The 18,398-nt window shown below is 37.9% G+C and overlaps 1 protein-coding gene across 2 annotated transcripts in view; it reads left to right on the top strand.

The window, feature by feature from the left end:
• The window catches only part of LOC115523328 (fibroblast growth factor 12), a 513,840-nt gene that overhangs the window by 296,925 nt on the left and 198,517 nt on the right, over positions 1-18,398 (top strand). For both annotated transcript variants that reach the window (XM_030329264.2, XM_030329263.1), the window contains one exon: positions 11,354-11,464. In XM_030329264.2, the coding sequence (XP_030185124.1) occupies positions 11,354-11,464 (111 nt within the window). The remainder of the gene's footprint in view (positions 1-11,353; positions 11,465-18,398) is intronic.

Here is an 18,398-nt window from a genome sequence, read left to right as displayed (position 1 = left end):
CATGGGTCTTCCTATCAACTTTAATTCTGTCTGAAAGTTAAGCCTACCACACAGGCAGAGCTACTTTCTGGTCATACAGCACACCATCATGTGTATTCTTAATTCCTTAGAATGACCTTCAGAAACAGTTCCTAGTTCGGGCACGTGGATTGCTCAGTGGGTTTAAGCATCTGACTCTTCAGCACAGCTGAGGTCATGATGTCAGGGTTCATGAGTTCCAGCCCTATGTCGGGCTCTGAACTGACAGCACTGAGCCTACTTGGGATTCTTTCTCTCTCTCTCTCTCTCTGCCCCTCCCCTGCTTTTTGCATTCTCTAAATAAACAAATAAATAAATAAACTAAAAAAAAGGCAATTCCTACTCATTCAAACAATTTCACAGGAAGCAAAGTATGTGTATGCACAAATTAAATAGCTTTCCAGATACCATATAAGTAGTGTGGGACAAGGCCAGGATACTTCTGGGAGGATGAAAAATGATTTCCATTTTAAGGGGCACAGAAAAGCACAGCACATGGCTCATTAAAGAGCCCTGACTCCAGGGATTGGAAGATGTGTTGCCATGAGATTTTCCCTTTTTGTTGTTCTGCTTCTTTGTCTATACAATGCTCCTTGACTTAGATCATGGCTATGCTGGTTCTAAAATATTAAGATTCTAGGAAAGTCTTCATGTTTGAAATTTCTTGTGGTCTGCATTCTCCAGAGCTCATTGTTGAGTTGTCTGGAATGCAGTGTTCATTTCCCTGGGTGACAGTCTGAGAAAGACCATAGAGTTATTATTCTGAGGTTAACCAGAGTCAAACTTCCTTTCATGAATGGATATCTTTACAATGGTAGATAAATAATTTGGCTTTGTGGGAATGTTCACATTAAGCCTTCTTTACCCTCACTTTCCATGATATACTATACTTAAACAGGGCTTTCTTAGAAGACTATGATAGAGGTGCGCCTGGGTGGCTCAGTCGGTTAAGCCTCCGACTTCGGCTCAGGTCATGATCTCATGGTTTACGGGTTCGAACCCTGTGTTGGGTTCTGTGCTGACAGCTCAGAGCCTGGAACATGCTTTGGCTTCTGTGTCTCCCTCTCTCTCTGTCCCTCCCCCCTCACGCTCTGTCTCTCTCTCCTTCAAAAATAAATAAACATCAAAAAAATTTAAAAAAAGAGAAAAGGAAACTATGATAGATTTGGAGGCACATGGGTGACTCGGTTGAGCATCCAACTCTTGATTTCAACTCAGGTCATGATCCCAGGGTCATGGGATCAAGCCCCATGTCAAGCTCCATGCTGAGTTTGGAGCCTGCTTAAAATTCTCTCTCTTTCTCTCTGCCCCACTCCCTGCTTGCATGCTCTCTCTCTCTCAAATAAAAAAGAAGGCTATGATAGATTTGGGTGTGGGGATGGAGAGTTCATGCATTTTTCTAGAACTTCAGTAAGTCTACACATGCTATCATCTATCAAAAACCACCAACCACAGTCAGCCCTTGGCTGACACCTTCTCTCTACCCTTACCATCACTGCCTGCCTAATGCCCTTTATTCTATGAGTCCGCTCCCTAGGTGGTTTCCTGACCATAGTGCACCCATTCTAATTCATCCTCCTCTCTTGTTCCCCACTTTGGCTTTCTAAAATACTGCCTTCATATGCCTCCCCAAACTTACAATCTTTTAATGTTTTCCCATTACCTCATACACTGATGCCTAATGCCTTTCCTATCTGAAGTGGGTAGATCAAGACAATCTTCTGGCCTATGGGAAGAAGCTATTTTAACTTCTGTTTCTGTTTAGTGTTGGTCTCTTTAAGCATTTCAACTTTTATTTATACATTAATTTATTACAACTATTATTGTACATATAACATACATGTAATTACAAGTACATTCATGTAATTTATAAATAATATAGATATATGGAGGCTGTGGATCTGAATTCTTTTACAGATAGGGATGCATAATAAAAACAATTTAGAGATCATTGATTTAAAGGATAAAGTAAAAGTTACTAACTTTGCTTAAGGAACCTCACGTGTCCCGGGCCCATATTTTTCTTCTGCTGTCACCTGCAGCCACTGCACACACTCCTTTGTTTTCCCATACTCTGTACCTGTCTGCTTGCCTAGTTCTTAAGCATGCTCAGCTGGGCCATCGTCCTGCTGATACTGCTCAAAGCAAAATCCCCCTGCCTATTCAAGCCTAAGTTTAAAATGTTGCCTCATCTCCGAAGCCTTTCTTATGTACCTCTTGTCTCAGAACCCACCCCCACCCAGGTAAAATTAGCATCCCTTGCCTGTGATTCCGTGGCATTCGGCTTGTTCCTCTATGACAGCACTTTTCAAGTGCATTGCTGTAATGATTAGTTGTGTATGTGTATCCCTGATGAGGCTATGGGTGCCTGCAAGGCAGGCAGTGCACCTTACTCATTTTTGTACCCAGCACCTAGTGCATGTTGGAAGCCAATAGATGGTGTTGAGTATTTTAAATCTTCATGAGCATCTTATAGAGAAGAGTCTGGGAGGGAGGGGGCTAATAGTATGAGGAATAAAATTGGTTTGGTACAAAAATCCCATCCCTGTTGGCATTTAAATCCTAGCTCAATTTCCCTGCCCTGACTCTTCTGCCTTTCCTAGCTCAGACTGACTGCTTCAGTGAAGAGGGTACTCTGGACAAGTGTGCCCTTTCTTTCCATTTAGCTTTGAGACAGCATGAAGGTTAAGGACTGCCCGTCTCAAGGTCACTTGGTTTCCATAGAAGTGCAAGGCAACCCAGGGCTTTGGAGACTATGCAGTTTATGGAGGATGCCGCTGTGCTTGTCAGACTGTGTTCAGTGTGGAAAGGTTGAGACTGAGAAAGGGGAGACACAGACTGAAGGCCGGAGGCATTATATGATAAGACTGTAAATAGCTTCCCTACAAATGAGGAACTCCTCTGAAAGTTACAGGTGACAATGAAAAACCCCAGATATAACTTGTTGACTTCTTTTTTTCAGCATATTTCCTCACCTCCTCTGTGCCTGGCACAGTGTTAGGTGCTGTGACAGAGTGATGAATAATTCAAGGTCCCTGACTGTGAGGACCTCATAGTTCAGAAGCAGAGACAGAACACAGGGTAGGCCAGCAGCTATAACCGTATGGGGAGTCCTCTCCTAACCTGTGCACAAGGCAGCTCCGCAGAGGGAGTGATTAATTGGGCCTCCGGGTGCCAGGAAGGCCCTCAGAAGAAGGCTGAGGCTAGAAAACTGAGGAGGAGTCCTGGGCAGAGGAGGAAGGCAGGGATTGTGCATTTCAGGCAGAGGGAACTGAAGCTGCAAGGGTCTAGATCAAGGCTTGGTAAATTTTGTCTGTAAAAGGCCAGTTGGTAAATATTTTAGGCTTTGTAGGCTGTGGAGCCTCTGTTTCAACTACTTATCTCTGTCTTTGTAGCAGGAAAGTAGCCATAGGCAAATATGTGAATCAATGGGGATGGCTGTGTTCCAATAAAACTTTATTTACAAAATTGGCAGCGGCGGGGCTGTAGTTTGCCAACTCCTGGTCTAGACGAAGGATCTTCAGAGAACCTTTAATCTCATGGTTCCTAATCTTTTCAAGAATTAGGATTACTTGGCACTGCTGTGCCCTGTGCCTAGAAGGCTCCTCTTAATGCTCTTCTAGATATCCCCGATGGCTTGCTACTTCTCTTCATTCAGGGCTCCGGGCTGCCGTCTTTTAACTACTGTGTCCACAATAGGACACACACCTCCCGTATGCTCCATCACTTTTCATTGCTTTCCTTTTCAAGATAGCACCTATACTCGAACTCTACCTTATGTTAATTATCTGTTTATTTTCTATTTTCCTACTGGAACATAAGCTTCATCTTATTCTCCTATAAACAGAGTGGTGTGCTGGAGCCCATTGTGCTCATGTCTTCCCAGTTGCAGCTCTGCCTTCAGTGGTGTTATATGGTCATGGTAAATCCACCATGGTGGGAATATTTACATGGTGGAAATTAGCCCCATGAGAATCACATTGGGGTGGTTTTTGCTTTTGCTTTTGTTTTTCGCAAGCTGGTTTATTAGCAAATCACTAGTTATCCCTGGTGCCTAGAAGAATAACCTCTACAAAGCCCAGTGCACAATGAATACTTGTTGTTTGAATCAAATGTGCCACTAGTATCTGTTTATTGAGAAAATTGATATCCAGTTACAGATACAGAGTCCTTTGTGATTATTATTGCTACATAGGGAGTTCATGTCTCTCATGTAGGTAGCTGCCCATGGCATCTGTCATCTGCATGTGACTGATGGGGAGACTGAGGACTTGGCTCAGGACGTCACTCCCATTACCCCACAGGACAGATTCTGGTGGCCCCGATGACTCATCTCCAGCCTTATACACTCACTTCTGCAAGGTGCTCCTTTCCCTGTGTCCCCTGCAGTCGGCTGAGTGAAGGCAGGGCCTCAATCCTGTGTGTCTTTTACTAAACAATATGTATTTTTAATGAATTTCTCTAACTCAGTGTGGTTGTAATTTTTGCAGTGTTTTGAAAAACCCAGATAACGTCTAGCTTCTTTCAAATGTCTTACTTTATCCCATTTCTGATTTGTCTGGGGCTTTGATTTATGGTATGTCAATGTGCCCTAGTGTGTACCCTTTAGCTATGATTGGTCCAAAATGTATCTGTTTATGAACAGTCTCCAACCCTAACAGTCCAATTTTGAAATCTGCAGCAGTGTGAGGCCCCAGAAGCACTTGACAAGAATCACATTTAACAGCCTCTTCAATCTTAGTTCCTTTAAGTGGCAACATTAAACCATAATACTGAGGCCCCCTTTCTAAACCCACAGAGACTGATTAGAAAACCCCATCAAATTACTCCCACAATCCATGTTGAACACTTACAAAGAGCTTCATTTTCAGGATGCTTGGTAAACAATCTTTTCAATTCCCTGTCCTAAGCACACACTAAGAAACAGAGGAGTGAACTTGTATTTAGAGGGCCATCTGGCTGATCCCAAAGCTTTCCAGGACAGGCTGCTGGAGAGGACCTTGCATTGTCATGTAGAATGCCTTAGCTTTTGTAGACATCCGTGTCCTTCACAGCTGTTCTGATGTGGAGTTTTTCTGCTTCTCCCTATTTGCTTCTGTCCATGATAGAAAACTCACTCTTTCTTTGGGCAGCCTCCTCTCTCTTTGAATACAATTTATAGAAAATTCTTTTTTTACCTGCCTCCCTGTAACTTTCACCCATTGGCCCTAGTTCTATCCCTGAGTGGAGCCACTCAGAACAAATTGGCTTCTTCTTACTTCTCTCTTCGGTTAAGAAAGTGAGGGCAGCTCTCATGTCCCCGGAGTCGTCCCTTTTCCAGGCTGCATATGGACTGTTCATTCAGCTATTTTTCACATGGCAGTCCTTTGTGCCCTGTTTATTTGGCTCCCTTTCATCTGGTTGTGTTCCAGTTTTGCCAGTGTCTGTCTGTTTGCCTTTCTTTCTTCCTTCCTTCCTTTCTTTTTCTTTCTTTCTTTCTTTCTTTCTTTCTTTCTTTCTTTCTTTCTTTCTTTCTTTCTTTCTTTCGTTTATTTTTGAGAGAGAGAGATAGAAAAAAAACAAGCAGGTGGGAGGGGGGTAGAGAGAGAGGGAGACACAGAATCTGAAGCAGGCTCCAGGCTCAGCACAGAGCCGACGCGGGGCTCGAACTCATCGACTGCAAGATCATGACCTGAGCCAAAGTCAGACACTTAACTGACTGAGTCACCCAGGCGCCCCGCCAGTGTCTTTGTTAAAGCCACTGAACAGTGCTGGAGAGTAGCCAAGACCACAGACTCTTAAGCTAGAGCTGCCTTCGAATTTACTAGTTCTGTAACTTTGGGCAAGTGAGGGAGCTTCTCCGAATCTCCATAATCTTATCTGAAAAATGAGAAAAAAGGACCTTACACACTCAGTTATTGTGAGTATTAAATAAAAATAGGGTAAAATCATTAGGGGAGTGCCTGGTACAAAGTAGATGGGTTCAAAATATAGCCATCGTTATTGGAGTAAGTACTGTTAAGTCTCTGGATATGGCTTCCATAAGAAAGTTTGGGTTGCTGTTGTAGTTTTATTTTAGCTTGGTGTTTACATGGGGCACTTTCTCTAATTTTGAGTGCAAATATTGAATAGGTTGGCCCTAGATAAATACAATCTAATTTTGGTATCAAAGGTATTTATTGTGTGTGTATATGTGTACGTATATACTTCTTGCAGACTTTCCTGTAGCCTCTTCTCTTTTTTACCCCTGTACTCCAATAACTGACATACAACTCAGTGCTCTTCCTCCTCCTTCTCCTCTCTTCTTTACCTTTTGTCCCTTAACCCCTCCCTTGCACAAGATATGGATTGTATCTTAGCTGCTTTTTCAAAGGAAAGAATGCTGTTCATTCAGTGTATAGGAGAGTAGTTCTTGTCCTAACTCAACTCTGTGTTAGGTGGATGACCTCGGACAAGACACTTTCCCTCTGAGCCTCAAGTTTGCTTTTGTGTTTATTTTATTTTTCAATTTTATTTATTTATTTATTTATTTACTTATTTATTTATTTTTTAATCTTTGGCATTGATGAAGGAAGGGATTTTGATGAAGGGAAGTGTGAGATTCCAAGGTCCTTTCCAATTCTAAAATTCATTTTGTTTTCTGCTGTCCTGAGATGTGCGATCGGCCCCCATAGTCCACCTGCTCTGGGTTTCCAGTATATACTTAGGTAACTGTTCCACAGCACTATGTGCTAAAGCAACAGGAATGTCAAGATAGCTCTTCCATGTCACAGCTCTTCTGAGTGGCTTTGAATTCAAACCTCTGTTGAAGTTGCCATGTCATCCTGAAGGGAAGCATTGTTGAACATGAATTCCTATCCTTTACCGACTGTCTCACTCAACCTCTCTAAGAATTAAATTTCTAACCTGCTTTGTAGCTGTAATTATCACTCAACTTTTTATTGTGGAATGGTTTTAAATTTACAGAAAAGTTAAGTTAGTGCAAAGAGTTCCCATTTAAACTATCCTCAGTTTCCCATATTAACATCTTATATTAGTTTGGTATACTTATGAAAATCAACAAATCAGTGTTGGGGTGCCTGGGTGGCTCAGTTGGTTAAGCATCTGATTCTTGATCTAGGCCCAGGTCATGATCTCACGGTTGTGAGATCAAGCCCCGCATTGGGCTCTATGCTGACAGGGTTGGTGGAGCCTGCTTGGGACTCTCACTCTCTCTCCCTCTCTCTCTCCCCCTCCCCTGCTTGCACACTCACACACACACGTGCTCTCTCTCTCTTTCTCAAAATAAATAAGTAAACTTAAAAAAATCAGTGCTGACACCTCATGATTAACTAAAGTCTGTAATTCATTAAGATTTCCTTAGTTTTTACCTATTGTTCTTTTTCGGTTCCAGGATCCCATCTACAATACAACATTACATCTAATTGTCCTATCTTAGACTCCTCTTGGCTATGACATTTTCTTAGACTTTTCTTATTTTTGATGACCTTGACAACTTAAGGATTCCTAGTCAGCTATTTTGTAGAATGTCCTTCAGTTGGTATTTGCCTGGTGTTTTTCTTATGATTAGACTGGGGTTATGAGTTTAAGGGAAGAAGACCACAGAGGTAAAGTGCCATTCTCATCACATCATATTAAGAGTACATGTTATCAGTATGATTTATGACTTTTGATGGTAACCTTGATCACCTTGCTGAGGTAGTGTTTTGTTTGTCAGGTTTCTCTACTGTGAAGTTCCTCTGTCCTGTCCCCCTTTTCTTATTGTACTTTTTGGAAGGAAGTTACTATGTATCACCAATGGAAGTTTATTTCTTGTACACCTAAGTGTCCAAAGTGGGCATTTCTGATGGCTATTGCCTTTTTTCCATCAGTTATTCAGAAGCCCAGCATTCTTCTATTTTGTTGACATCCCCTAGGGCTTTGTCATCTAAATCCAGCCAGCATTAAGAGAATGTTTGCTTTTAAAAGCCTCGGCCTGAAAATGGCACACATCACTTCCACTTACATTCCATATGACACTCATTCATCTGCCAAACCTAACTGCAAGGGAGGCTAGGACATATGGTCTAGCTGGGTGCCCAGGAAAAAGAGGAAATGGATTTGGGAGAAAAGCTAGCAGCATTTGCCACACCATTTTAGAGTACAAAAGATAACAAACCAAATCCCTACCACCTCACCATCTAGTAATATAGCCACCATTTCATTAAAAAAAAGAAGAAAAATAATAGAAGAACATTATCTTAGAATCATATAAATTGGAAAATATCCATTGTTTATTTGTCTGGAATGCTCTTTCTCTGTTTTTTTTTTCTTTTTCTTTTTTTGACTCTGAAAATGCCACTTACTCTTCAAGTGATGGATAAGGTTCCTTCACCCAACCTTGAGACAGAATTAGTCCCTTACTCCTTGGTGCCATCATGCCACTCTGCTTCTATCCCTTATTTAACACCTACATCACACTAGTATTATATATAAATATGTTTCATGCACTAGACTGGGTGCTCCCTGAGGACAGCATAGAATATATTAATCTCTTAGATCCCTAAGGATAATCTGACAAATAAAAAGCATATTTATTGAGTGCCTCCAGGATTTTAGGTATACCAAAAAAGTGGTCTCATCTTTTAAATCCCTTTCTTTAAAATACGATAAAATAGCTCTTTTCCCCCCTCAGTTATAAAAATGACCCACACTTATGATAGTCAAGCCTTCGTGGAGGAGAACTTGAGCTGAGCCTAGAAAGATTGATAGGGTTTGATAGATGGTAATCAGGGTACAGGCCTGGCTTTCTATGACACATTCTAGGTTCAAGGCATTTTTTCAATAGATGGTGAAGTCTCCTTTGAAACATCTACAGTGCAAGACATGTGCCTTCATAGATTATCACATAATTAAAACTCGGACTCTGAGCTGGTTCTAGCACTGCTTCTAGGCAGTTGGGGGCAATATAAATGCCTGATGCTCATTATCTTGAACAGGAGTTACCAACCTGAATTCCCAGGGCCCCAACAAAGGGATGGCTTCACCATAGCAAAAGAAGTGTTTAATTACAGCTACAGAAAGAGCATGAAAAAAACAATCATCTGCTGGCATTAGTGACTCAGCTGCCATGTATCTCATTACCAACCCAAACATGACTTCTTAAAGTGACCTTATCAAGCTTATTAGAAATAAAATATCAATTATAAGACAACCTGTCCCTTTCCTTCTATCCTGTTCTATCCTCTACTTGTAGCCCATTGTTTAATGACTTAGAAGCTTAATTAATATTTTACGAAAACAGAAATCAGAAGACATAAAGTTGGTTCTTAGTATGTTCCTTTACCTCACTTATGCTGTTTTCTTGATTTTCATCACTGAAAATAGACCTTAATTAGGCTTTATATTCTTATGGGTTTGAATTCATACTATCACCTATATTTATTCATTGAATTTCCCAGCAGTTATAATTAGCATAGGAATTATTTTTCCCTTTATATGAAAACTGAGCCTCAAATGTAAAATGACTTCCTCAGGAGCACATGGCAATTGTGGCTCAAAGCTGGGTCTTCTGCCTGCATATATAGAATTAAGTATGCCATATTAGCACCTGCCTGTCAGTCAGTTAGCCTCATGACAGAGGCACACATGTTCTTTTTATTTCCCCCAATTATATATTTCCCTCAGTTACGATAGCCAAACTTTCTTGGAGGAGGTGATCTTGAGCTGAGCCTAGAAACGTTGGTAGGATTTGATGGCGGCACAGGATATTGTTTTACAGTGAGGTTAGCCAGCTATGTATTCCTCCAGCATGTTCCTAATATGTCAGATTGGGTGGACCCATGGAGGCAACACACCGAACATTCCTTGATTTCTGCTATCACTCAGGGAAGAGGATTCTAATGTACCCCAAGTCAATAGATACTTATAGAAGGGATCTAAAGATCACTTAGTTTGACTTCTAGATAGTCCTACAAATTAAATAAATTTATTTAACACACATATATAACATATAGTCATCAGCCAGAATTCCTCATTTCCAGTTCAGTTCTTTTTTTTCATAACCCTGCTTCATTATTCCAAATTTTCTTAGTACCTTCTCTGCTTATTAGGATTGCTTTCAAGAGGACATGTTTATATAGGTAGTGCCTTATATTCCTGAACACGTGTGATGAAGTCATATATGAAAAAGTTTAACCGCAGACATATGCTATAGAGAGCAGGTCTATTCCCAAAGAGTTAAACACACTGAATCCTTAACTAGAATTCTTATGTAGTCACATCAATCAGTGTGTTTGGTGTAACACACAGTACCTAGCATATTGTCTGACAAAAAAGAGATTTGGAGTAATTGGTTGAATAAATGGGTGAAGGAATGAAATTGACTGTCAGTTGAAATTCAGTATGATGCTGAATTTGAGGATAATATGTTGCTACTTCAGGAATGCGTTAGAATAGTCTAATATTTGCCCAGTGCTGAAGTAGAGACAAAGATGGTAGTGATGCTATAGAAAGTGAATTGTCGCTGGCAGCCAGCACCATAATGAGAAAGCTTTAAATATTTATGGTAGCTGATATGTAAAAACCCAAATGTGGTATACAAAGTTCAGTTTGATGGTATTAATGTGTAGGGAGTTTATAAAAGCTGAGGAACACTTCTAATGGTCACTTCTAGTGAGGACAGCTTCTTTCACTTCTAGTGAAATATTTAGAGAAATGTACATGAATTTATTACTTTTTTTGGTACTGGAAAAATGACTTTTGTAGTGCTGAGGCTTCTGTCTGGTGAAGTATTTATCGAAGGTGAAATTTATTTTCACATACTTCTCAGTGACATCTCATGGCCGTGGGGGTTTTGCTTTTTCCTGTGGTTCTTATCCAAGCCATTCTTTCTTTCTGGCTGAAGTTGATCAGAATTTCAAAACCCAGGAGTTTCTAATGGATAGTTTATATTCAGCAGAAATAGAAATCTTCCAGGGCCTTTTTTTGACTACTGGAAACTTAGGAATTATAGTGGCAGTTTGTTGTAAATACTGATTCTAGAATGAGACCATACAGTTGGTGGCATCTTGCAGTCAGACATTAGATGCATGAGGAAGAAACATAATTCACTTTTTAGCACGCCTCTTTATTTTCCGAGTCATAATTAGTTTTTATCTATTTATATTTGGTTTCCTGATGCATAGTATTATGGCTCTGCCTCTAGAAGGAAAAAGAAGAGTAAAGACATGTTACTGAGATGCCCCTTTTCCATATACTTATTTCAATATTTAAGCCATTGGCATTTGTGACTTTAGAGAATTTTTGGACAATTTGCAAGTGTGTATTTTTATAAACAAAATAAGAACTTGAATAACCATTCTATTTTGTTTTGCAGAACCCCAGCTGAAAGGAATTGTGACAAGGTTATTCAGCCAGCAGGGATATTTCCTGCAGATGCACCCAGATGGTACCATTGACGGGACCAAGGACGAAAACAGCGACTACAGTAAGGAGCATTAACTTCTCCCAGTCCAGTTAACGATGATCAAATGTATGGTCTGGTGTATCTAAGTCTTAGGGTGTGGCCAGGTTGCCTTTTGAACTGTTTAACTGCTAGTAAGCTGGTGTCTGTCTTCTATCCTTTTTGCTGTGACTCCCTAGAGTAAAGACACAGTTGAGAGAGGTCACACACTAAATGAGAAGGTAGAGAATTGAAAGAGTTCCAGATAGTCAGTGGATAAGAAGATTGTCCCATTCCAGTGTTTATAGTCAATATGATGATAAATATTTATAGGAACAAGGCAGTATTTCCAGCACAAGATGGTGTTTTAATCCTAGAACTAAATAGCGAGCATGTTATAATAATTCTCCAAACATCATTTCTGGCAGGCCAAAATTACTTCTTAAGGTAAACATTGAGTGTATACATCTGTATATTACATGTGATTTCACTTTAATGACAAAATTATTGATTTTAATTTTTTTAAGTATTTATTTATTTATTTTGAGAGAGAGAGAGAACATGAGAAGGGAGGGGCAGAGAGAGGGAGAGAGAGAATCCTAAGCAGGCTCTGTGCTGTCAGTGCAGAGCCTGACCCAAGGCTCCATCTAACAAACCATGAGATCATGACCTGAGCCAAAATCAAGAGCTGGATGCTTAACTGACTGAGCCATCCAGGCACCTCAAATTATTAATTGTAAAAGAAAAATATATTAAAATAGTATGATGATGTATTGGTAATAACACGATAATAAAGACTAGTAGACCTGAAAGTTTGTTTATAAGTTTTTAAAATAAAGTGCCACGTATTCAAAGTTTTTTAATAATATCCCTGGAATTAGTTTTTAACTAATTCAAGTATAGAGTTGACAAGTTTAATAACTAAACAAAATCATCAAGGTATGACATAGTAGTATATTTGCATTTCAGAAAAAAAAATGGAATATAAGCCTCAGAGCCAAGAGTGATCACTCTCATCATATCTTTTAGTTCCTGCAGAATCATACACAGACACCCAGGGGGAAATTCATGTTATCTTAAAATTATGCAGGGTGCCATATAGTTTCCTAAAGTTTGTTTGGATTCACTGCTAGATCGTTAGTGCCAAGCACATAGTAAATACTCATCAAATATATGTCCCATTGAGTTGTCTTCTGATGGATATAATTTTGTGGTCAGGGTGGCAATCTACCAAATTGCCTAAGATAATGTAAGAAGCCTTATATTCTATGGAGAAATAACTTTTAAATTAAAATTAAAGATTTGGGGGAAGATCTGCAACTCCTAAAGTGTGAAAATGTTCTTGTCCACCCTTTCTAAATCATTCTTTGTTCATTTAATATTACACGTTGCAAAATATGAATTACAATACAGAAAAGATCTTATTATAAAAAATTGCATCCCCAGTTTTCTGCAAAGTGGTTGATTAGCCTATTGTGGTTTGCATTGTTGGTTTGTGGCTGTAGGAATGCACTCTTTAAATGATTCACATTTTCAACTGAGTACCGAGGAATGGGGATGCCTTTCTCTCCATGCAAGATTTTCATCTATTGTATCTGTACTTCATGTAGATTTAGTAAGCTGTTAGTATGGGTGAAATGAATCAGGAAGATTGCTTCACTGTATCACCTCTGCTATCTCTGAGGTATCCCTGGATCTCAGTTTATTTTTCTATAAAATGAGGCAGCTCGAGATAATAATATCTTCTGTCAGCATTGTCCATTCAACTTTTTAAAAAAATTGAAAAACTATAAATTGAGGAGAATAGATTTAATCCCCAAGTAAGCCAAATAGCCACACTTCATTCCACAGGATGTAGCTGTAACCCAGACAGGCATCCTGAAGATGTATGACTTTTATCATGAGGTTGTGGCTGAAGGGCAAGGGCAAAAAATGTGAGTTCAACTGACAAAAATCCTTCCTTCTCCATTTCATAGACAAAGAATTAAACAGTGCTCTCTTTGCAGATGCTGGGTCAGTGTCTAGTGTAAATCCATACCTATATATTTATAAACATACATTTGTATGCATACATATATATGTACAAATATATATGCCTATGTGTGTATATATGCATAGTGGCATTGTGCATAACACATGTTGAGGGTGATACATTTTGTCAAATACTGTTAGAAACTGAATTAATAAATTTAAAATATTTTTTTCTTAAGATACACAACTACACTCACCTTTTGATATATTGGTATTAAAAGTAGTTCAGGTATACAAAATAACAAGACTAGGATGAATCTACCTGGATGCCCAACCTCTGACTTAAAATTCAGGTAACAGTATAAATGCATTTGAACCCACTGTATGTTCTCCCGATGGAGTTCTGCTTTCCTTCAGTATCAGACGTAACTACTATCCTGAATTTAGCATTTTTTATTTCCATGAAGTTTTAAAAATACATTTATTTCATATGTGTATACTTAAATCATTCATAATATTGTTTTCCATGTTTTAAACTTTGTATAAGTGAGAGCATTGCTGTATAATTTCTATGTACTTTTTCTCCCTTATATTATGGTTGTGAGCTGCACAGATGGTGATATATTTGCTTTCTATTATTCATGTTCATGTTTGTAAAGTATCTCTTTGCATGAATATACCCAAATATATTTATCCATTCTCTTTTTGGTGGATAATTATCATTTCTATTTCTTATAGATATTGAAAATACCCTCCCTAACTATCCTTTATAAAATGACACATCTCACCTTGGCTCTCTCTATTCTGATATCCCCCCTTTATTGTATTCATTGCTTTTATAACCACATGATATAAAACTATACACATACACCGTTGCTGTTTGTTTGTTTGTTTGTTTGTTTGTTTTTGATCTTTCTCCCAGGAGAATGTAGGTTTCAAGAGGGAAGAGATTTTGTTTTGCTCTTTGAGTTATCTTTAGAATGATCTCTGATGCATAGTAAGTACTCAACGAAAAAAAAATGGAATGAATGAATGGATGTCTTCTTGTGCATATGTGCAAAATTTTTCTGAGTCATTGGCTAAATACTTCACTCACCCAAATATTTTTTTTAAACTTTTCTTCTGAAATAATTTTAGACTTCAGAAAAATTACAAAATAATGCAGGATATTCCTATGTACTTCTCACCCAGTTTCTCCTAAGGGTATCGTTTCATGTGACAACAGTAAAATTATCACAATCAAGAAATTAAAACTGGTACAATATTATTAACTGAGCTATAGACATTATTCAGATTTCACCAGTTTTTCAATTAATGTACTTTATTTTGATTCCCCTCCCCATACATACATATTTTCATTGAACAATTCCAATAAAAGCAAATAATTTTTATTTATACTTTTTCTTAGTAGGGATGAAGGATAGAAATATCAGAAGGATTAAAATTCTACTCATTTTTTAAAAAATAGAAAATTATAAGCCTCTAAGATGTGAAAATGACTTTTCTTTCTCTACTTGGTGTGGGCAGGAGTAAAAGCATTTGATTGTTTGAAAAAAAATCGTGTTACTATGAGCATCTGTCAGAATTGTGCTGTTTGGTTCACTAGACATCATTAGGTCCAACCAACCTTACCATGGTATCTTGCATTGAATTGATAAAGACACCTGTTCTTTTGTTCGTGAAGAAAAGACTAATTACATGTAATTGAGTACAAAAACAAATGGGTTTGTCAGCGGCAACAGATAAGAATCTCTGCAAATGTAATGATAACAAAAGATACAAAACTGTGTTGGAACACTGGCACACAAAAAGACAATTGCAGTTTGGAGAGTATTAATAGGAATATTTTACATAAAATTAGAAAGGTAATTATTCTGCTCTACTAGTTGCTGTAGGAGAAGATGCATTTGAAGAGGTCAAACATGCTGGGGTGAAAACAATTAAGATATTATAACCAAATGCATTGTTCTCTTTCCCTCTGCACAAAATATATGAGCAGCCATTTGAGTATGGAGTGAGCTGCCTGATAAATTAGTAGAATGGTCAAACTGGAGATATGCAAGCAGATGCTGTACTGGCACTTGTGGGGGGTTTTACAAGAAAACCCCATTGGTATTGGAAGGTGGGAGAAGGTGGTGGTGATTGGATAGTTTTAGGGCTCAGTGACTTCTAAGGTCTCCTTCAGTCCTGACATTCTTTTATTTTTCAATTTTATTAAGCTTTAAAATTTTAATTCCAGTATAGTTAACATACAATGTTATATTAGTTTCAGGTGTACAATATAGTGATTCAACACTTCCATATATTACTTGGTGCTCATCACAAGCATGCTTGTAATTCCCCATCACCTATTTCACGCATCCTGTATCCACCCCCACCCAACCATCAGTTTGTTTTCTAGAGTTAAGAGTCACTTTCTTGGTTTCTCTCTCTCTCTTTTCCATCGTTGTTCATTTGTATTGTTTCTTAAATTCCATATATGAGTGAAATCATATGGCATTTGTCTTTCTCTGACTGATTTTGTAACATTCTACTTTCTAGTTCCATCCATGTTGTTACAAATGGCAAGATTTCATTCTTTTTTATCTCTGAATAATATCCTATTGTATGTATATACCGCATCTTCTTTATTTATTCAGGTAGGTAGTTGAGTTCATTCTGCCAGCCTTTGGGTTATTTTACACTGATGTGTTACCTAGTTGTTTCCATGGGGTCAGGTGAGCCTAAGTCCTTCTACTCCACCATCTCCCCCAGAAGCCCCAGTCCTGATATTCTTTTAAAACATACTTTGAATAGGTAAGATAAGTATATAATACAAAATCTTAAGGACACAAAAGTGTATACAGTTGAGCAAAACAGTCCCTGACAGCCAGGAACTTGCTTGGCCCTCTATCAGGCCATGGTGTGCTTCTGTTGAATATACACAATTTCACAGAATAGGAAATCAGACAAGTCCACTGTGATCATGGTGGATTAAGACAAAAATAAGACCAACCACTCTGTAATCATGTCTGAACACAGACAAAAAGAATAATGTTGTCCAAACTACAAAATGATCAACTATTTCCCTATCCTGGTTTATATGAGTGGCTGCTTGCTAATTCACTAAACACAGCTTTAGCTTTGCTCTGTTCATGTCTTTTGGTAATATTTATTAACATACCTAATCATAGAATGACACCCACTTTCTTAGAGTAGTCCAGTTGAGAGTAAATCTACATTTCTTTGAGCCCTCCCTAAAATTGCCTAACAGAAGACCAAATGCTCTAGGTCCTTTCTTACACCCTCTTACTAAGACATCCCAGGTCTAGCAACATGTGCATTTTTATTCTTTGCTGTGAGTCATTAACCACGGGTGTGTTTCTTTGTCTGGGATACATTGCCATAGTCAAAAGCAATTTTCTGTTCTTCTCTTATCTGCCACGTGGTCACATTTCTTGGTATTCTTCTAGGTACAGTCTATTCATTTATCAACATATACAACACTATGTGTTTGTATTTATATTTTCTCTCTTTATCATCTATCTACCTAACACTTGTTAAGCACCTTTTTAAATTTAAAACTGTTATATCTACAAGATTTTTCCATATTAGTACATATTTAGGAGGAACAATTTATTTAATCTCACTCTCTATCAAAGGCCATTTCAGTTCTTTCTTATATTTTGTTAATGCAAACAACACTATAAAGAATATCTTGGTACATAAGTAATTTTGCATATGTACAAGTGTACTTATGGGATGGATATTGTACTTTTGCATAAGTAATTTTGCATATGTACAAGTGTACTTATGGGATGGGATAGAAACGTAATTCCTGGGTCAAGGATATATAAATGCTTTTTTTTAGTTTTGAAAGATATCTATTTGCTCTCCATCATACAAATTTACATTGAGAGTGTTTGTTTCCTTATGTTGTAATTGACATAATGTGTTATCAAACTTGTAGTTCTTTGTTACCTAAAAACAAACTTCATTTGTCTTATTATGAGTTAGGTTGAGCACTTGTTCATATATTTTAAGAACCATCTTCACTTCTTTTCTGATAAAATGTCTGCTTATATCTGTTTCTATGAAATGTCTTTTCATTTGTAGAACATCTATTTATATTTTAAAATATCAGCTCTTTGTTACATGAGTTGTAAATTTTTTACTTATTTTGTTGCTTGTCTCTGAATTTTTTTGGCTGTGCTTTATTTTATAAATATGCTTTTATGCCCTCAGCTTTTCTTTCTTATTTAAAAAGGCTTTATTGTTAGAGAGGGAGGGAGCCAAACCATAAGAGACTCTTAAAAACTAAGAATAAACTGAGGGTTGATGGGGGGTGGGAGGGAGGGGAAAATGGGTGATGGGCATTGAGGAGGGCACATGTTGGGATGAGCACTGGGTGTTGTATGGAAAACAATTTGACAATAAATTTCATATTAAAAAAATAAATAAAGTATCAGACAAGCTAATGACAAGTTAAAAAGATAAATAAAATAAAAAGGTTTTATTCATTCCAAGATTGTTTTCTTAATGATCTGCCATGTTTTGATTTAATAAATTGTTTGACTTTTGTGCTTAGTATTTAATGAACACAGAATCCATTTCTTGAGATATTTTGATTCTAGACATCTAATATTTCATGTTCCTAACTACTGTTTATAAATACAAACAGTGTATTCAGATTTTATGAATAAATTAAATTCTTCATGAGTTCAGCATAAAGAAACACATTTCAGGGTCTTTTCCGGTTCCATACAAATTTTAGAATTGTTTGTTCTAGCTCTGTGAATGGTCTGTATCTGAGTTTCAGAAATCCAATTGGAAACTTAAAAATGTAGTCATCCAGTTATGTTTTCTATACAATACCAAACATATGATGTTTTGATACCACCAGCCACAAGTCTGTAGACACAGCCAAAGCCAACAGAAGCTCTGTATTGCTAAACTATCAACAGAAACATGATCCACATGGTTAGTTGGGAAAAACTATCAAGGACATAAGGGATGCTGTGAAGAATTA

The sequence above is a fragment of the Lynx canadensis genome, chromosome C2, assembly GCF_007474595.2.
Source record: "Lynx canadensis isolate LIC74 chromosome C2, mLynCan4.pri.v2, whole genome shotgun sequence".
NCBI lineage: Eukaryota > Metazoa > Chordata > Mammalia > Carnivora > Felidae > Lynx > Lynx canadensis.
This window is presented reverse-complemented; position numbering and strand designations above follow the sequence as displayed.